General features: G+C 43.6%; 1 protein-coding gene across 3 annotated transcripts in view; it reads right to left on the bottom strand.

Annotated features, from left to right (window-relative positions):
• Positions 1-16,152, bottom strand: part of MTMR4 (myotubularin related protein 4) — a 45,444-nt gene that overhangs the window by 23,104 nt on the left and 6,188 nt on the right. For all 3 annotated transcript variants that reach the window (XM_055002088.1, XM_055002089.1, XM_055002090.1), the window contains exons 3-4: positions 15,751-15,814; positions 878-967 (exon numbers count right to left, since the gene is read on the bottom strand). In XM_055002088.1, coding sequence (XP_054858063.1) covers positions 878-967; positions 15,751-15,753 — 93 coding nt within the window. In that variant the 5' untranslated portion in view covers positions 15,754-15,814. The remainder of the gene's footprint in view (positions 1-877; positions 968-15,750; positions 15,815-16,152) is intronic.

Below are 16,152 nucleotides of genomic sequence, written 5' to 3' on the forward strand. Positions count from 1 at the left end.
TGAAATGTTGTGAGCTGCCTTGAGTCCATGCAGGAAAGAGAGAATATGAATATTTTAATCAATCAATCCAAAAATAAACTGCAAGGTAAATGAATGTAAATGTGGCTATGGAACATCCTAAAAATTCAAGGACACCAGGATAAGGGAAGCCTTTGAAAGTGTTACATCAATTGCTTCTAGAGGTTATTTTAAAAAGTTAAGCAGCAAGAGCTAATTTCACAGCCATATTTTTCTGCCCTAGATATCGATGTCTGAAGAAGAAATCTGTGTAACCCTAAAACTTTGTTTCCTGTTATTATAAACATTAACTGGCCCAATAAAAAGGGTGATCTTTCTTACTATATTTTTCTCATTCTCTGGGGCCAACAATGGTCACTGCCAGTAAGCTCTGCAACTTTCAAAAAATTTCTTTTCTTGCCTGTTAACTGCCCCAGCTTATTGCCATGAATAGCTCAGATTGGCACTTAATGATAACCCACTTTGGGCCACAAAGAACACGGCGACTTTTTGATTTCTTGCCTAGTATTTAACAGTCTTTTTTCCTCACAAATCTCCAGCACTTCGGAGGGAAAATGTACTGTAACAGCGAACGTAGCAAACTGACATTGCCTGGATTCCTCTGACCCCTCCAAGTAGGAGAAGCATAGCAGAAGGAACTAGATTAACAAGCCTTGTTAGGCAAACAAGCCTTGAGCAGCACCTGAGAGGCAGCTGTGCATCCCCAAAAGTCTTAAGACCAGGATCTTCAGCTTCCTGCTTGCAACAAGATGCCTTTCAGACATGCGGTCCCCCGTTCCGGCCTTAAACTCCACCCAGTTCTACAATGCAAACAATACCACTTGATAGGCCCCACCCGCCCCAACCCTAGGTTGCGTACCTGTAAAGATTCTTCTTCCTTAACCAGCTCTTTGTGGGGAAACAAGTCCTTGGCCTGGATGTACTCCAGACTGGGAGGGCCTTCCTCACCCTGAATGCCAAACACAAGAGGACGAGTTCAGACATGCATGTCAGATTAACACAAACATGCGCACGCACACACAAACAGCTACCCCACTGCAGAGAACACACCCTCCCCCAGTGCAAAAGAGACTGGTTGTTCCCACACCTGCTGTGCCCCACCTATCAAATAATCTATTCCCTTACAGGATGTAGCTTTACATGGGCACAGGCAATGCAGCCTTTCTCGGGAGAGATTAACCAGCAAAGATTACAGGACCTAGATGTTACAGAGCATCTGCAATGAGGAGTAACTTATTCTATTGATTTTTTGCATTGCTATGGAACCATGACTGCAGCTCAGGACTTGTATCAGAGGGGAGTAAGCCTCCACCAAAAGGGAAAATCTCACTGTATATATTAAAAAACAAAATGAAAAAGCCCAAAGTTTTTTTTGGGGGGGGGGATATTCCAAAGGATTAGCATGTCTAATCTAAAATATCTATTAGATAAAGTATGATCAACATCTACTTTTCAAGGTCTAGAATGTGGCCACATTCCTTTGCCCAGAATCGCTATCCTTTTTTGTCACAGCTAGGCAAGTTGTCTCTAAGGTGTGGACTGGATCCTGGATCATCTTTGCTTTAATTCTAAAGGCTTCACAGCCAATCTCTGCTTTTCATTTTTTACAAACATGCCCCTTTCCCTAAGTGACATGCTTCTACTCTCCTTCCAAGTCCAGGCAGCTTTCTGATCTAATTTTAGATTCTGTCTCAGTGCCCCTAATCCTAAAACCACTTTGTGAACCATCTTCCACAGTCCTTCTTGGATCACGTTGGCACTAACCAAGTTAAATCAGTATGAGACTGATATACCTGTAATGGCTCCCTTTAAATACTGTGGGAACCGTACTCCAAGCATGATGCAGAGCATTCTCAGTCAGTCAATACGAGTCACCGTAAGGAAACTACAGTTCCCAGCATTCTTGGGTAGGATGCTATGACAATTCAGATGGATTTAAAACTGTGGTGCAGATAAGCTGCCTGTTATTTTTCTAAGGCTGTTCTCTTTGCTGAGGCTGGGTAGCCATGTTAGTCTGTAGCAGTGGAAAAGAGCAAGAGTCCAGTAGCACCTATAAGACTAACAAAATTTGTGGTAGGGTATGAGCTTTCGTGAGTCACAGCTCAATTATTCAGAACTGAAGAAGTGAGCTGTGACTCATGAAAGCTCATACCGTACTATAAATTTTGTTAGTCTTATAGGTGCTACTGGACTCTTGCTCTTTGCTCTTTTCCCAGAAATTGATTGCTTTTATTTGCACAAGAGAAGTGAGATGGGGGGGGGGGGGAACCCTACGCTTTTTTGCAGTCCTGGTCCTGTTCTTAACATGGCCAGGGCAGCCTTCAGGCAGCTCTCTCATTAAGATTGGGATTCCCCTTGCAATTTCTCATCTGCCCTTTTCAGAGCATAGAAGGAGCCGCAAGTCTTTTGTTGGCTTTGGGGTTTACTCAGGAAGTTAGCAGGATGGGGGGAAATATTTCAAATTCCTAGGAAGCAGCATACATTCCTTTTAAGGGGCCAGGTGTTCGAGATATTTCATCCAGCCCTGGAGGGAGTGGGTGGGTTTCATTTTTAACCTGGCTATAACTTCCAACGTGGTTCCATTCATTTCTCCACTGATATTTTCCATAGCCTTAAAATTCCATTTTCACCCCTTGCAGGGACATCAAGTAAGGCTTGGGGCTGCTTTTTTCTTTCCTTCTCATATTATTTTATTTTTACCAATAGCTGATCTGACAAAGTGAGCTTTGACTCATGAAAGCTTATACTCTAGAAAACTTAATCTACATCTACAGACTAATACTGCTACCCACCCGAAACTATCTCCCCATGATATTATTTATCTCAACTTCATAAAACATGAGGAAAATCTGAGGACACTATAAGGACAGTCAGAGCTTCTGAGAAATCAGTGTATTATGCAAGGTGACCTAGGTCCTGGCTTCACACTTCCCTCTTTTAAAGGACAGCGTTTTTGCTGGGAATGGACAGTGATGGCTGGGGATTTAAAGCCATGTGAAAAAAGGATGTAGGCCTTATGCCTTTATAATCCTAATCTAAAAGGGTAGCACATTTATGTGTTCAGAAGGTCCCAGGAACAATGAAGTTTAAAAGTTTCTCAGACAGAAGTACTACGGAAGACCCTCTGTCTGCTTGAAAGAGCTGTTGTCCGTTCAGAGTGCTGTACTTAATAGACCAATGAGCTGAACTGATATAAAGCAGCTTCACCCATTTACTTTTTCTGCTAAACCTGTGACCCACTGCCAGCAGTGGTATTCAAGAAGAACACAGCCAAAGCATTTATATTTTTAAAAAGACAAAAGTTTTAAACTCCACAAAGGGCTGCAGTTACTAGCGGACCTTGCTGAAGTGGAAACGTTTTGGGAGAAGAAAGCCTATGTTCCAGCCACATAATAAAAGTAGTGGCTCAGGGCTACAGCACAGGCATTACACGCAAAAAGTGCCCTGCCTGCCTTCCTTCCTTCTCTGCCTGAAATCTTGGAGAGCTACTGCCAGCTCAGATGATGAAAGACGGAGCTACGTGTACTAAGCATCTGAATATAAGGCAGCTTCATAGGTTCCTTTTCAAGCCTTGGAGAAATTCATTTTGGATGCCCCTGCACTTGATCCTATTAGAGGCGTGGCTTTATGCATTCTGGATTTAGCAATCACTTTGGGCTACTTTCAGGCATGGAAAAAGACCAGAATTTCAAGTATGCATTAAAAGAAAAGAAAAAAAAACCTTTCCCCCTTGGAAAATGACATCATCCTTAATTGGAAATTCAGCACTGAAACATGCACATTCGCTACTAAATATATCAAACTAGATTTTTGCTTGCTTTTCAACTTCACGATGTGAGTCGTTTCACCTTTTATTAAACACTTGGCTTCTCTTCCACATTTGGGGGTGGGGAGGCATTTAATAGGGCAAGAGAGGAAACAGGGAGAAAAGGGTTTAGGAATTACCATTTTTCAGCCTTTTTAAAAAAAGTAATACTTGTAAGGGCTCGTGCCTCTGCTAAGAGAGGGATCAAGACTGCGCTATTTTGTTGGCAGCGCTGAGGAGAAACTTCCTGCAGTTACCCCCAAAGCTTTAACGCAACCTCAAATGTCTTTCACAGTGCAATAATCCTAAATAGAGTTACTCTGCTTAGAATTGCACTGTCAGTCTCAACAGTTCCCCCAATAAGAAACTATCAAACATACTTTGGATATGCACGGAGATTGTGCGTTAATGAGCCACTAAGATACATGACAAGCTTATACCATCTGGTTGCATATTCAAGATGGCAGCACCCAATCCCTTGACAGCAGCGCTGCTGGCAGATATGGGAATACTGTTTTCTATAAGCATGCACAGTACATTTCCAGTACAGAAGTGTTATATCAAGCCAGATACTCAGAAAACCTGGCAAGCCAGAATCTTGGTGGCGGGGGGGGGGGGGGAGGGTTCAGTTGAGATGAAACTGCAAAAACTGAAGACAAGTAGCAAAGTCCACTGGACTTTAGCTTGTCTATAATACAACTGAATGCTAAAAAATGGTCCCATGGCAAGTATGTTTGTGACAGACAATCTGATAACACGTGTTCTATTTGGTGTTAGAGACATTTAAAAATTTTTTTTTATTTCAATTAATGAACTCAAACACACAAGACATAAGCTACAATCATACTATTATCTAAATCATACCGCTACAATCAACCATTACTACAGTCACCAATAATCATCTAGATCAAGCATATAATCTAAACACATCATCTGGATCATATAGAAAAAGACAATGAATAAACTATCATCATTTAAATCATATTGTCATCAATTAAATCATATATCTAAATAGAACTTCCTTATGTACAGTTCTTAATTTTTCACTTGTATTTAAGTATCTTTCCGTCTGGCTTCATTTCTAATAATAAATGTTCTTAATTATTCTTAATTTTTGACTATGTAATCAAAAAACACTTTCCATTTATCTTGAAATTCTGAAAATGGCCTATTGTGTAAATAAGATGTTCCAAGACAGAACCTTTATAGGCATAACCGTAACAGTGTCAAAATAAGATGTTAATTTTGCCACTGACGCATATTCACACAGCTTATTCTTTCATGCCATCAGATCTGGACATCTTTCTGCCTTCCATTTTGCTTGCCGACTTACGGAAACATTTGATCCACTACTGGATTTCATATTTTCAGCGGGAGGCTGCCATTTCCCTTCTTCCCAAAAGACCTGAAGAAGCAGTCTTATACCAGCTCTACCCATCACTATCTATTCAAATCTCCCTATATAGGACGTAGTCAAGAGGCCTTAAAATCAGGGCTTGAAAATCTTTTCCCTCTCTTCCCTCTTCACCTCTTTTGTTTCTTAACATTGAGTCTAATTAAAAGTTCTGGAGAGTTCTGCACACTGGTTTGTGAGATTGGGTTGGTCCTAATTGAGTGTGTGATATGGCTTTTTTAAATATCAAAAATTAAATCATCAGTACAAAACACTGAACAGCAACGTTTTTAATAAGAGATCTTGCCATTTGATTACTCCCAAGTATGCAATATAAAGTACTTGATATTCAGTGAAGGCAGAGAGGCCTGGCCATAGCACAGGAGATCAATTTTAACCATTTGCCCACATCTTTCTTATCACCATTAACTTTGGTCAGACCTTCACACACATGCACATGTCCATTCCTGCCACAGGATCAACATAGTCAGTTTATAACCTGCACTCACGCCCTGCATGGTGGAGGGCACTCCTCGCCGCAGGGCAAACTGCATGCCCAGATCTATGCATAAGGACACTTCCTTATGGTGCTATTCTTTTTTCTCCTCTCATTTCCCTCCTTTAGAACATGCCTCAGTTCTCAGTACCTAAGTACATGTGCCTCATATCCTTTCCCTGGTCTCTGCACCGCTGTCTGTCCCTTGCCGTCTTCTGCTCGGTCAAAATTTAGACAACAGGATTCTTGGGGCAGGGACCTTGTGGAAAAAAACCCGTATGTTCCTCTGCAAAGCACCACATGCATTGGTAAGCAGTAATAAAAACAGTAGCAAACATCCCAGGAAGAACACAGAGATTCAGCCACTCCTCCACTACCACCCCAGCTGCCCCTGGAGTTAGGGTTCCTGTACATTTCTGTTCACAGAGCACACGCCAGTTCAAAGAAGGGGCCGTGACTTAGTGGTAGAGCATGCAGAAGATCCTAGGTAAAATCCCTGGCACCTCAAATTAGACACAGAGAAGATATTAGGAAAGACCTTTCTCTGCCCATGACCCTGGAAATGTGAATAGCGGTTAAGTGGTTGGACTGCAAATCAGCATTCTGCTGGTTCAAATCACACTACTGCCATGAACTCGGCAAATGGTCTTGGGTAAGCCAAGACCTCAGCCCCAGCTCGTATTAGGGGATAATAACAACACTAACTTTGTTCATTGTTCTAAGTGGGGTGCTAATCTGTCTAAAAGAGCAGTATAAAACTGCATTATTATTAGTAGTATTATTGCTGCTGCTGCTATTGCTACTGCTGAGGGAAGACAATGGGGTAGTTTGGGTCTACCTCACCACAAGGCACCTTTCACATGTTCATCAAGAGAAATCAGCAGTTACAATGTTTTGCTTTTAGCCACAGGAGATGCAGCTCTGAGGCTGAGCACATCCTGGCACATTAGGGAGTGGGTGCTGGGAAAGACCCACCAATGTCTGAGACCCAGGAGAGCCAATGCCAATTAAAGGAGATAATACCAAGCAAGATGGACTGGGGGCCTGGCTTGATAGCTTCAGAGGCACAGTTAATAACATGTAAAAATGCCTACCTTCTTAATTTGTACTGTATGACACTACAACAACTAGCAAGGGCTCTGCTGCTCACGCGCACATGCACAGGGACATCTCTCAATCGACTGGTGAGGCTAGCACACCATTCTAGAACTAAAAGATTTTCCACAAGATTCCTTTTTCCTTTCAGAATCAGTAAGTCCAAGCTGCACATACTTTGTGGCCTGGTCAATGCTGTTCCTACGGCTCAGCCATCGAGAGGTCAGAGCACTTCATGCTAAGTAAACTGCACACAGAAGTGCAACCCGTTACAGCCTGCTGTGGGCAGGGTGGAGAGGAGGGACCTCCCTCAGAGGAGGTTAGCTTACCACAGGCAGGGAGCAGGGCACTTTCCCCACTCCTACTCAGCTGGTGGACCATCTCCTCATCCTTCAATCAAGAAAGAATCGGCAGCAGCTGCCCATCCTGGTTTCAGCAACAAATCAGCAACCGCAATGATGGAAAGGCCTGCACTTCACCAAGTCTGGACCCCTTTCCCAGACAGCCATGTGACTGTGATCCAGGGAAGCCCGAGACAGAAGCACCAGAGCTGTCAGAAAGAGAGACCGGCACTTGCAAGACTGATGGGGAATTTGTCCTCAGCAGGCCAAGGCCACTGCACTGCGTCCTCCCGGAGCAGGGATCTGACTTCCTGCCTGCCTTGCCCATTGGGCTTTGCTCAATGAGGGCCTATGCAACTATTTTGCAATCACAGGGGCTGTGACCTCTAACCTTCCAGAAGGGATCAGCCCAACAGCATCTGCAGGAAGCATATGAGATCAATGGGGGGAGGAGGAGAGGGAGCTGCAGAAAAGGGTCAGATTGCCTCTAGGGGGGCAATTCATTGGATGCTGAGCTTTCAGCCTCCTTGCCCTCTCCTCCCTCACCCTTCTGAAGACATGGAGGGAAATGCAGACTTACCAGCAGCCTCACATGCAAGCAGGCAGCACAGAAAAGAAAAGGGGCGGGGTGCGGGGGGGAGGGAGGATGAGAAAGGGAGACCACTTACAAAGCAGTTGAGCATGGAACAGGAGACACGGCCTGGCAGAGTCATAGCTGCTTCCAGCGGGGGTGGCGTGGCCAGGGGCGCACGAGTGGCATTGTTTTCTTCTGCCCCTTTCGGTGCAATGTACTCAGACGCAGACAGATGCCTGGAAGCGCAACCTCCAAAAGAGAGCTAGAGCATCTCCGTCGCAGAGACGGAAGCAGGTGCACCGGCTGCTTCAGCGGCTGCCGACAATGGAGGGGAGGGGAGGAGAGGAGGAGGGAGAGACTCCACCTCCTTCCAATGGAAGTGAGACAAGGCTCTGCCATGCAAGGGACTCCCCAGCAGCCAGCACAGAAAATGGAGTCTCCAGCTCAGCCTGCTAGGAAGATTCACAGCTCTCTGACTCCGCATTCTCTTCTGAATTAGCGCTACGGCATGGAATCCGCCCAGAGATTGCTGCTCTGCCTGCACCCGAGCTGCTGTCCAGAGTGCAGGAATGCAAGGGAACAATAATAGCGGACGGCTTTTGTGCGTTCTGGCAGGAAGCAAGAAGACCTGGCTAGGATTCCGCTCAGAATTCACGTCCTCCCAAGTCCGTGGGACTCGTGCAAAGCACAGCCTCCTGCTGGCCTTGTTGCGTGAGAAGCAAAAGGGACACGGTGATTCTGCCAACTCTGCTGTACAGCTACTGGGCCCGCAATCTCCTCTGGCCAGGAGCCAAAAAATATTCAGCTGACATCTCAGAACCAACACCCACCCACCCTGATAAAGCAGGACACAATGAACCTGGGCCACACAGCCGTGCAAGGAAGAAATGTTGCTAAAATCTTGGTCAGAATTCAGAGGCCAGTCTTCATCTACACACCCAAGCCAGCCAAAGAAGCTTCACTAAAGGTTACTGTATCCGTTGTACCAGAAGCAAGGTAGTTGGGTGTGTTGTAAATGGAGTTCCCTGAGCTAAGAGAAGGACTGAATAGGCAAGACGGAGAGAGTTTAGCCTGGAACGTTTCCCATCATATGCTTGGGAGACAAACAGAAAAGGGTGGGAGAAGGGGCACAGAGCAAAATGCTTTCTTTCACTTGGGAAAAGGGGCAACAGCCTCCACAACGTGGGTGAGCATCCTGATTCCTGGACCAATTAAAACTGTTCTGGGCGATGGTATTGACCCTCCTCCCTCACCTGCCTGTGCTTCACTAGAAACCTTCACATTATGCTTCTGGGCAGCCCACATACTATGATCATCTTTCCACTGGAACTTTCAAAGCACCTCATTGCTCATGCTCAAGAGGGATGCATACACGTAAAATAAGCTGAATTTTTTTTTTTAAAAAACAGACAAAATAAAACAAATCTCACCCAATTAAAATGTACCCCCCTTGTCTAACCTTGTTGTGCTTCCAACAGCTTCTGGCTAGTTCCCAGACCACGGAAAGGAATTATATAATGCAAGCCATGACAAATTTCATTTGGCTTTAGGAATCAGCCCCAAAACTTAGGAGCCAGACTCTTTTTTCAGCTTTCAGGGTTTTCTGATTATTGCTACTATAAAACCTATTTCTAAGATCTTCACAATTTCTCGTAATTTAGTTAAAGCGCTGACAAAAGTGTAAATATAAGATAAGCCTGGCTGTCATCCCCACAGCAAAAAGCTAGCCTCTAATCAACAACAACATTCGATTTATATACCGCCGTCTGCAATTTCTCATAATTTCATTATTGCTTTAAAACATTCAATTTAATTGAACATTGAAACCAGTAAAGAGAGCAACTGGTTAACAAACGAACTGATTTGTTGACATGTAATGGTGTAAAGTTAACATACAAATAAGCAATAACAAGCAATTCTTGCAAATGCATTTTATGTCATACAGAAACATATCCTAATGCGGAAAATACTTTGATGAGAAATGTGCTTTGTACCTATACTGGGGGTTGCAGAGAGACACCAGAATAAAATCACTGCTGAAAATGCTATGTGCTGAAATGAAATTTCTAGACACCATGGCACCTGGGATTTGTTGAGCCTTGGCATAGCGCTCAGCAGAAATCCCTTTGCTACAGACCCAATTAAACATTATTTAAATTTTAGTCTTTACAGAAAGAACCCACATTGTTAAGAACGAAGTACATGCACTTGAAATCATATTTTTTTTAAATTATAAAGTGCAAACAGTTTGTATTAGAACCTGGGAAGGAAGTCAAGCATTTATTAAGTAGTTTTGAGTCTTCCAGTAACAAAATACAGGAAGATTCTAGTTTTCTGGGATCCTTGCAAGGAATATTTGATATGGTTTATTGCTCTGTTCCGCTTCTGATATATACCGTAGGCCTATCTTTTTATGAATCTCAAACATTAGAGTTTTGGTTATTTTAACATTACAGTTCAAAAAATGTAGTGAGTATTAATAATGAGCATTTTCTAGGCAAGGCTAAAGAGCAGAAGAGCTGAAGCAGACTGGGGGGGGGGGAGACCCTCCCGTTTCTAGGCACCAGCATCAGGTCTCCATGTGCTTTGGCAAGCAGCTGTCTGGGATAATTCCTGTACTATGCTGCCCACGCAATCGCAAAACATGGCAACAAATGTATGGGCACACTCTGGCCGTTCACATGAAACTCCCCTCCACGTTCACAGATGTGACCGTAGCAACAATTCACGGCAAGTTCCAATCTGTAGCTTGCACTTGCCCTCAGGAGCAGACGAAAGATTCTTATGTCGTTTAAAGACCAAGTATTTTCCTCACTACACTATGCACCCCACAAGCTGCTAGGGCAAACAGCAGTTGTGATGCAACCACAAAACCCAGAGAAGAAATTGCATCTGGACTGTTACAGAGGGGGGGAAGAGTCCCGCGAACAATTTAAAGATCAACAGATTTATATTATCATTATCATTATTATGCAGGTCTACTTTGTTACATGCAAGACGCATGTCCTCAGTTGGCAGAGACATATATAGAGGCCTGGAGGGAAGGACCATTGTGAACAGTGAGGTCAACATTTCTATGCAGAGTTTAACTCTACACAAGGTAAGCAAGTGAACCTTCACTGCAGAAACAACAGGTGCCAATATCAGCTCACTGGACTTGCTAAGCAAAAGCTAATTTGACTACTATAGCATGCGGAACCCATAATTTCATGTAGGCCCTAACAAGATAGTGTCAAGTTGCTCGATAAATTCTAATTCAGCAATTTCAAAGACTTCCTTTGAAGCTCTTTTGTTGAAGAATGCTGATTTTCAGCAGCAGTGTGTCCTAGACGACCAAAACATTCTCCCACTAGTTTCTGAATGTTGCTGTGTTTTAATGTCAGGTTTGTGTCCATTTATTCTTTTGCACAGAGTTATCTAATTATCCTACATAGACAGCAGAAGTATAGTGTTGGCAGACAAAAGACAGATGACCCTGGAGGATGAGCTCTTGATGATATGGATGACATTATTAGGTCCGTAATAGTGCTGCCTGAGTGTAAATGGGGACAGAGTTGGCACCTGCATCTTTGATAGAGTGGTTTTAGATGACAGCTGTGGGCGAAAACTAGTAGAGCTCTGTCACTTTCTTTTGTGGACCTATCCTGTAGCATTCTGATTACCAATCTGGCCTTGACACTCTGTTTCTTCACTTCACTGGATGCCGGATGTATGAGTCCCTGTCCAAGGATCTAGAACAAATACAACTGCATCACAGAGGTTGGCTGTAGATACTGTTTATATGAGTGGGTAGCTGGAAGCATGAAGTTGTGTAGCGGTCCATGGGTTTTTGGTACAAGATGATACTTCTGTACTCAACATACTGCTGTGCAGTGGTGTCCAGAAAGTGAAGCAGCTGAAGGGACGTGTCCAGACTTATGAAGTCCTGATGCAATCTCTCATGGGATTTCTTCCCGTAAGTCTGGTTATTTAAAAAGTCATCAGTGCACAGGCATTTGGGGAAAGGAGCTGAAGGGGTTGTTCCAAGCCAGCCATCAATTTGTTGGCATGCTGTGAATGCCATTAATCTAAAAGTGCAAGCAAGTGTGAGTGCTAAACTTTGGGGGCCAGGTATGCTAGGGTTTTTTAGTGACAGACTGCAGTCTATCTCTGTGAAGGATGTTAAAGTATAGAGGTTCTAGATGCATAGTTGACAGGATGGTTATTTTCTAGCAGAATGCCAATTTATTACAGCTTCCTCAGGAAATCAGCAGTATCCCAGCCCCATGTATACAATTTACTGGTAGCAAAGGGTCTAACAGGTCCATCCATCCTAAGAACGCTTTCCTGACAGTAAAGCCCACCAAAGGGACCTGAATAGCATTCTGAGTAGATTTGCTTAAGATTGTTCTCTAACAGTGGAAACTGTACAACTGGGCACCTCTAGTAGATTTACTCCAGGACACCTGCAAGAAATTCCTTCATCAGGTTAGGCAGCTTGTAAAACATGGAGGTGAGACTTGCTGAGCATAATCTGATTTGCTCGTGAAAGTAACTGTTCCTTCTTTGTCAGCCTTTTCAATTATGTCAGAATTGTTTATGAGGCTGTATGATGCCTTGCTCTGGCCAGCTGAGGCTGTGGCAAGTGATGCTATAATAACACTGTTTGGTAGTGCGGTGAAAGCATTTCTGGAATCATAGGTGGCAGGAAAAAGCCCCGACGTCAATGTAGAACTGGAACACGTGTGAGAATTTTGCCGGGCAGAAGAAGAGCCCCTCCCTGCAACCGGCCCTTCTGCCTGGCTCAGTGTGGGACAGATAGATTAGACCTCCTGTCTGTAACTGCCAGGTGGGTGGTTTCCCTCCCCCTGACAACTTTTTGTTAGGAGTTGGGGTGAGGAGAAACATTTGCCCCTCTCCATTTCTGACGGAATTCAAGTAAGGAATCCTGACAAAGAAAATGCTTAGAAAAGCTCTGGGAATAGAGAACATTTCCTGTGATAACCTTACATGCCCCAACTTTATTACTGGCACCTCTACATGAACACAAGCCATAGAAATCACAACTGCTTCCTTCCCTCGGGGAAAAAAAAGTTTCTTGTCTTGACTGAAAGTGTGTGGCCAACGTCCAGCCAAAGCTAAGAATCTAAACTCTGGTGAGGGGTTTGTGTGTGTGACAAAAAAGGGAGGAATACTGGGTCTCAGCACCCCGCCCCCCATAGATTTTTCCCATCCCTTCTATTATATACAAAGTAAAAGATGTGTGTGTGTGAGTGCTTTATTCTGTGCAAAGTCCTGCTTTTGAGCTACAAAGTTTTGAGGGTTGCTTTCATCCACCATGTGTGTACTCTTGGACTGTCCCATCATTGTCTCAGTCCGCTTTTGCATCTCAGCAAATGATACCAGAAACCTGCAATTTTCTATAATACCCGAGGGAGTTTTACTTTTTGATGCCCCGGGACTGAGAGCAGAACTGCATGTTACAAGGCAAACACAGGGCAATCTACTGATTACCCACTGCAAACCCCGCTTTAAAAAACTACCTAAGGAGAAAGAGAAGCTTGGGGTGGGATCTGAAGGGAGCAGAAGCAAGCAGAAGAAGGGTCAACCATCCCCCTCCCTCCTCTAAATGCTTTCACTGCATTTTAACAAGTGCAGCTTTGAGAACTCTGCTGTGTCAAGGAACAGCCATCTTGGCTGGAATGTATTTTACACACAAAAGTTCAATGACTTAATAACGCCTCCCCCAAGTAAAAAAGCTTCTCCATCAACAGAAAACTAAGACAATGTAAAGAAAGGTGGTTTGCCTGTTTATTGCTCTAAGTACCCTGAATAAAGAGACAAGTGTTGGACAAATCTCAGTGGAAGCACTTAAAGCAGGGTCAGCAAAAACATTTCAACAAAATAAACTGTATTAAATATTTAGACATGAAAGTACTATTCCAGTGCAGAGTGATGACATTGTTCAGCACAAGCAATTGCTTTTCTGAGATTATATACGAAGAATAATACTTAGACAAATCTCTACACCTTTGGAACCCAACGTCCTCTCCCACGTTTGTGGTATATTTCAACTGCTGTGAAACATGAACATTTCCTCATTCAAACAAACTCAGGGCAGTTCCACAAGATGGTACCCCACATGGCCCGATAAAGCCAACCCTTCTTAAAATACACTGTTGTTCGTCAGTAGCATGTCTACTTTCTCCAACTTAAAACATGCACGCATCAATCTCCAGGAACCTTAGACAGCTACAAGAGCGCCCAGGCACAGAATTCGTATTAGAAAATAATTTCTGGAGATGGCAAAGCTACAAGGCGTCACAGCAATTAGCTATATGGCTCAAGGACATCTACCTTGACCTTGATGAAGAAAAGCACAGATTTTTTTTTCTCCTCTTGTCTCTGATCTTAAGTAGGACAGCAATAGAGACTCAGTTCAGCAGATTTCATGAGCAAACTTTATAAAGGGATGAACCCGGTTAATTGTCATGCTCTCCATCCCTCCTCCCTGGGTGCTTAAGAATCCAACATATTGAGAAAGAAAGAAACCTCAGTTAGTGTAGGCCCATGCACTCAGACATCACAACCAACTGGTGCTAGTGGAAGACTTCTGTCTTCAGTCTCCATGAGCAATTCAAAGGGAAGAGGGAGGAAATGCATGTATGACAAAGAACTAGGTTCATGTCCATCAACTTGCTTGTGATGTATGAATCAAAATTACTCTCTTTTAGAGCAGCACCGGAATTTGGACATCACCTTCCAATGGGCCCTCTAAGAACACAGTATTAATATTTGTGGTTGCAAAATGCTTATAATTGCACTGACAGAAACAGAGCCCTACCCACAGGTTAAGTCAACTAAAGGAATTTCTCCAGGATACACATTACTTTCAGTCTGGTTTCCAGCCTGGTTATAGACAGAAGCTGCCTTGGTTGCCTAACCTGATGAAACAACAGTCTGTCGGAGGGAGTATGTCACCGTTAGCTTTTTTTCTGTTTTTTAATACCATCAAGCACATAATCCTTATATTGTCTGGGATGAGGGGGGAGATAAAAGTTTTGCAGGGGCTATGCTTCTTCATGGCAGAGGGTGGTGCTTGAAGATCACTGCTCAGCCCCTTGGCCTCTGAGGTTCCATCTTGCCTCCCATGCTAGTTAACATCTACACAGAATCACTGGTAGGGGCCACCCACAGATTTGGAGTACAGCACCACCAATCTGCTGACAATGCACAACTCCTTCTCATTTCTATCAAATTCTAGGCATGTAGGAGTAACCCTTAACTGGCATCTGGAGGTGGTGAAGGAATAGACGTAGATAAACAAACTGAATTTTAATCCAGATAAAATGAAAGCTCTGGTGCTTGGAAGCAAAGCTGACCCAATATTAGGGTTACAATATGTTGTAGATGAGTTGTACTCCCCATGAAGGAACATAGGGCTGCTCTTAAACCCACCTCTGCTTCTAGGAGTGCATTTTACGAGTTTAAGAGGGTTTACCAACTGAAACTGTCCTTGTGAAGTTGATCAGGCCACAATTACAAACGCCTTATTAATATCTCTATTTGACTAACATATTCTGTGTGTGGCAGGACTCTGAAGACAGCCTGGAAGCTTCAACTGATGCAGAACACAGCAGAAAGGGTTTTTACGAGAACCCACCACAGCCATCATAAACCTCCTGCACCGGGTGCAGATCTTCTTCTGGGCCCAATTCAAGGTTCTGTGGCTTGTATTTTACTGCTAATCTTCATTTGCTTTCTTGATTTTGTTTTGTTTTCTAAACTAAGCACAATCATTCTGGCTAACAATAAACAGTAAACAAGCTTCAAAAACCTGCTGCGCAAAGAGATCTGTGACAGTTGCATCAAGTCTGTAAGGTCAGATCTGCTTGGTCTGTCTTCCCCAGCACTCGGCATCCCCATCCTTCAGAAACCAACCAATCCATGCAGACATGGAACCAAGCATTGGCAGCCACTGTAGCTGAGTCTAGAGAAAAGATTCTACAGAGTAATCTAAAGGCAGGACAGAAAACAATGCACACTCACCATTGCAGTTCTCTAGATGCCAACTCTGTCTGTTCTCTTTCTGGATTTGCTCGAAAAGATCCACCTATGGGAAAAGTCAACAAAGCCAGTGAAGGAGCTGGATATATTGACCGAGAAGTAACTCTGCTTTCAGCAAAGCAATCCATGTGGCTCCCAAAGGAGCCTTTCCTTCATGGAGTCTTTTATGGCCTACACTACCTGAGGTTTGAGTTACCAAATCTTGGGGTAGAAAAGGTATCAGGTTACATCCCATCCAGAATGAGAGAACAAGTTTTACTGGGGGTGAGGTGGAAGGAGAAATTCTCATGGCCTTCTTTTCCCCAAAGCTGAGCAAACAAAACACAAGTAACTATACCTGTTCTGAGTGTGCTTGAAAAACAGAGCTCCTCTTGGAACAAAAGG

The sequence above is a fragment of the Eublepharis macularius genome, chromosome 17 (assembly GCF_028583425.1).
Source record: "Eublepharis macularius isolate TG4126 chromosome 17, MPM_Emac_v1.0, whole genome shotgun sequence".
NCBI classification, from domain to species: Eukaryota; Metazoa; Chordata; class Lepidosauria; order Squamata; family Eublepharidae; genus Eublepharis; species Eublepharis macularius.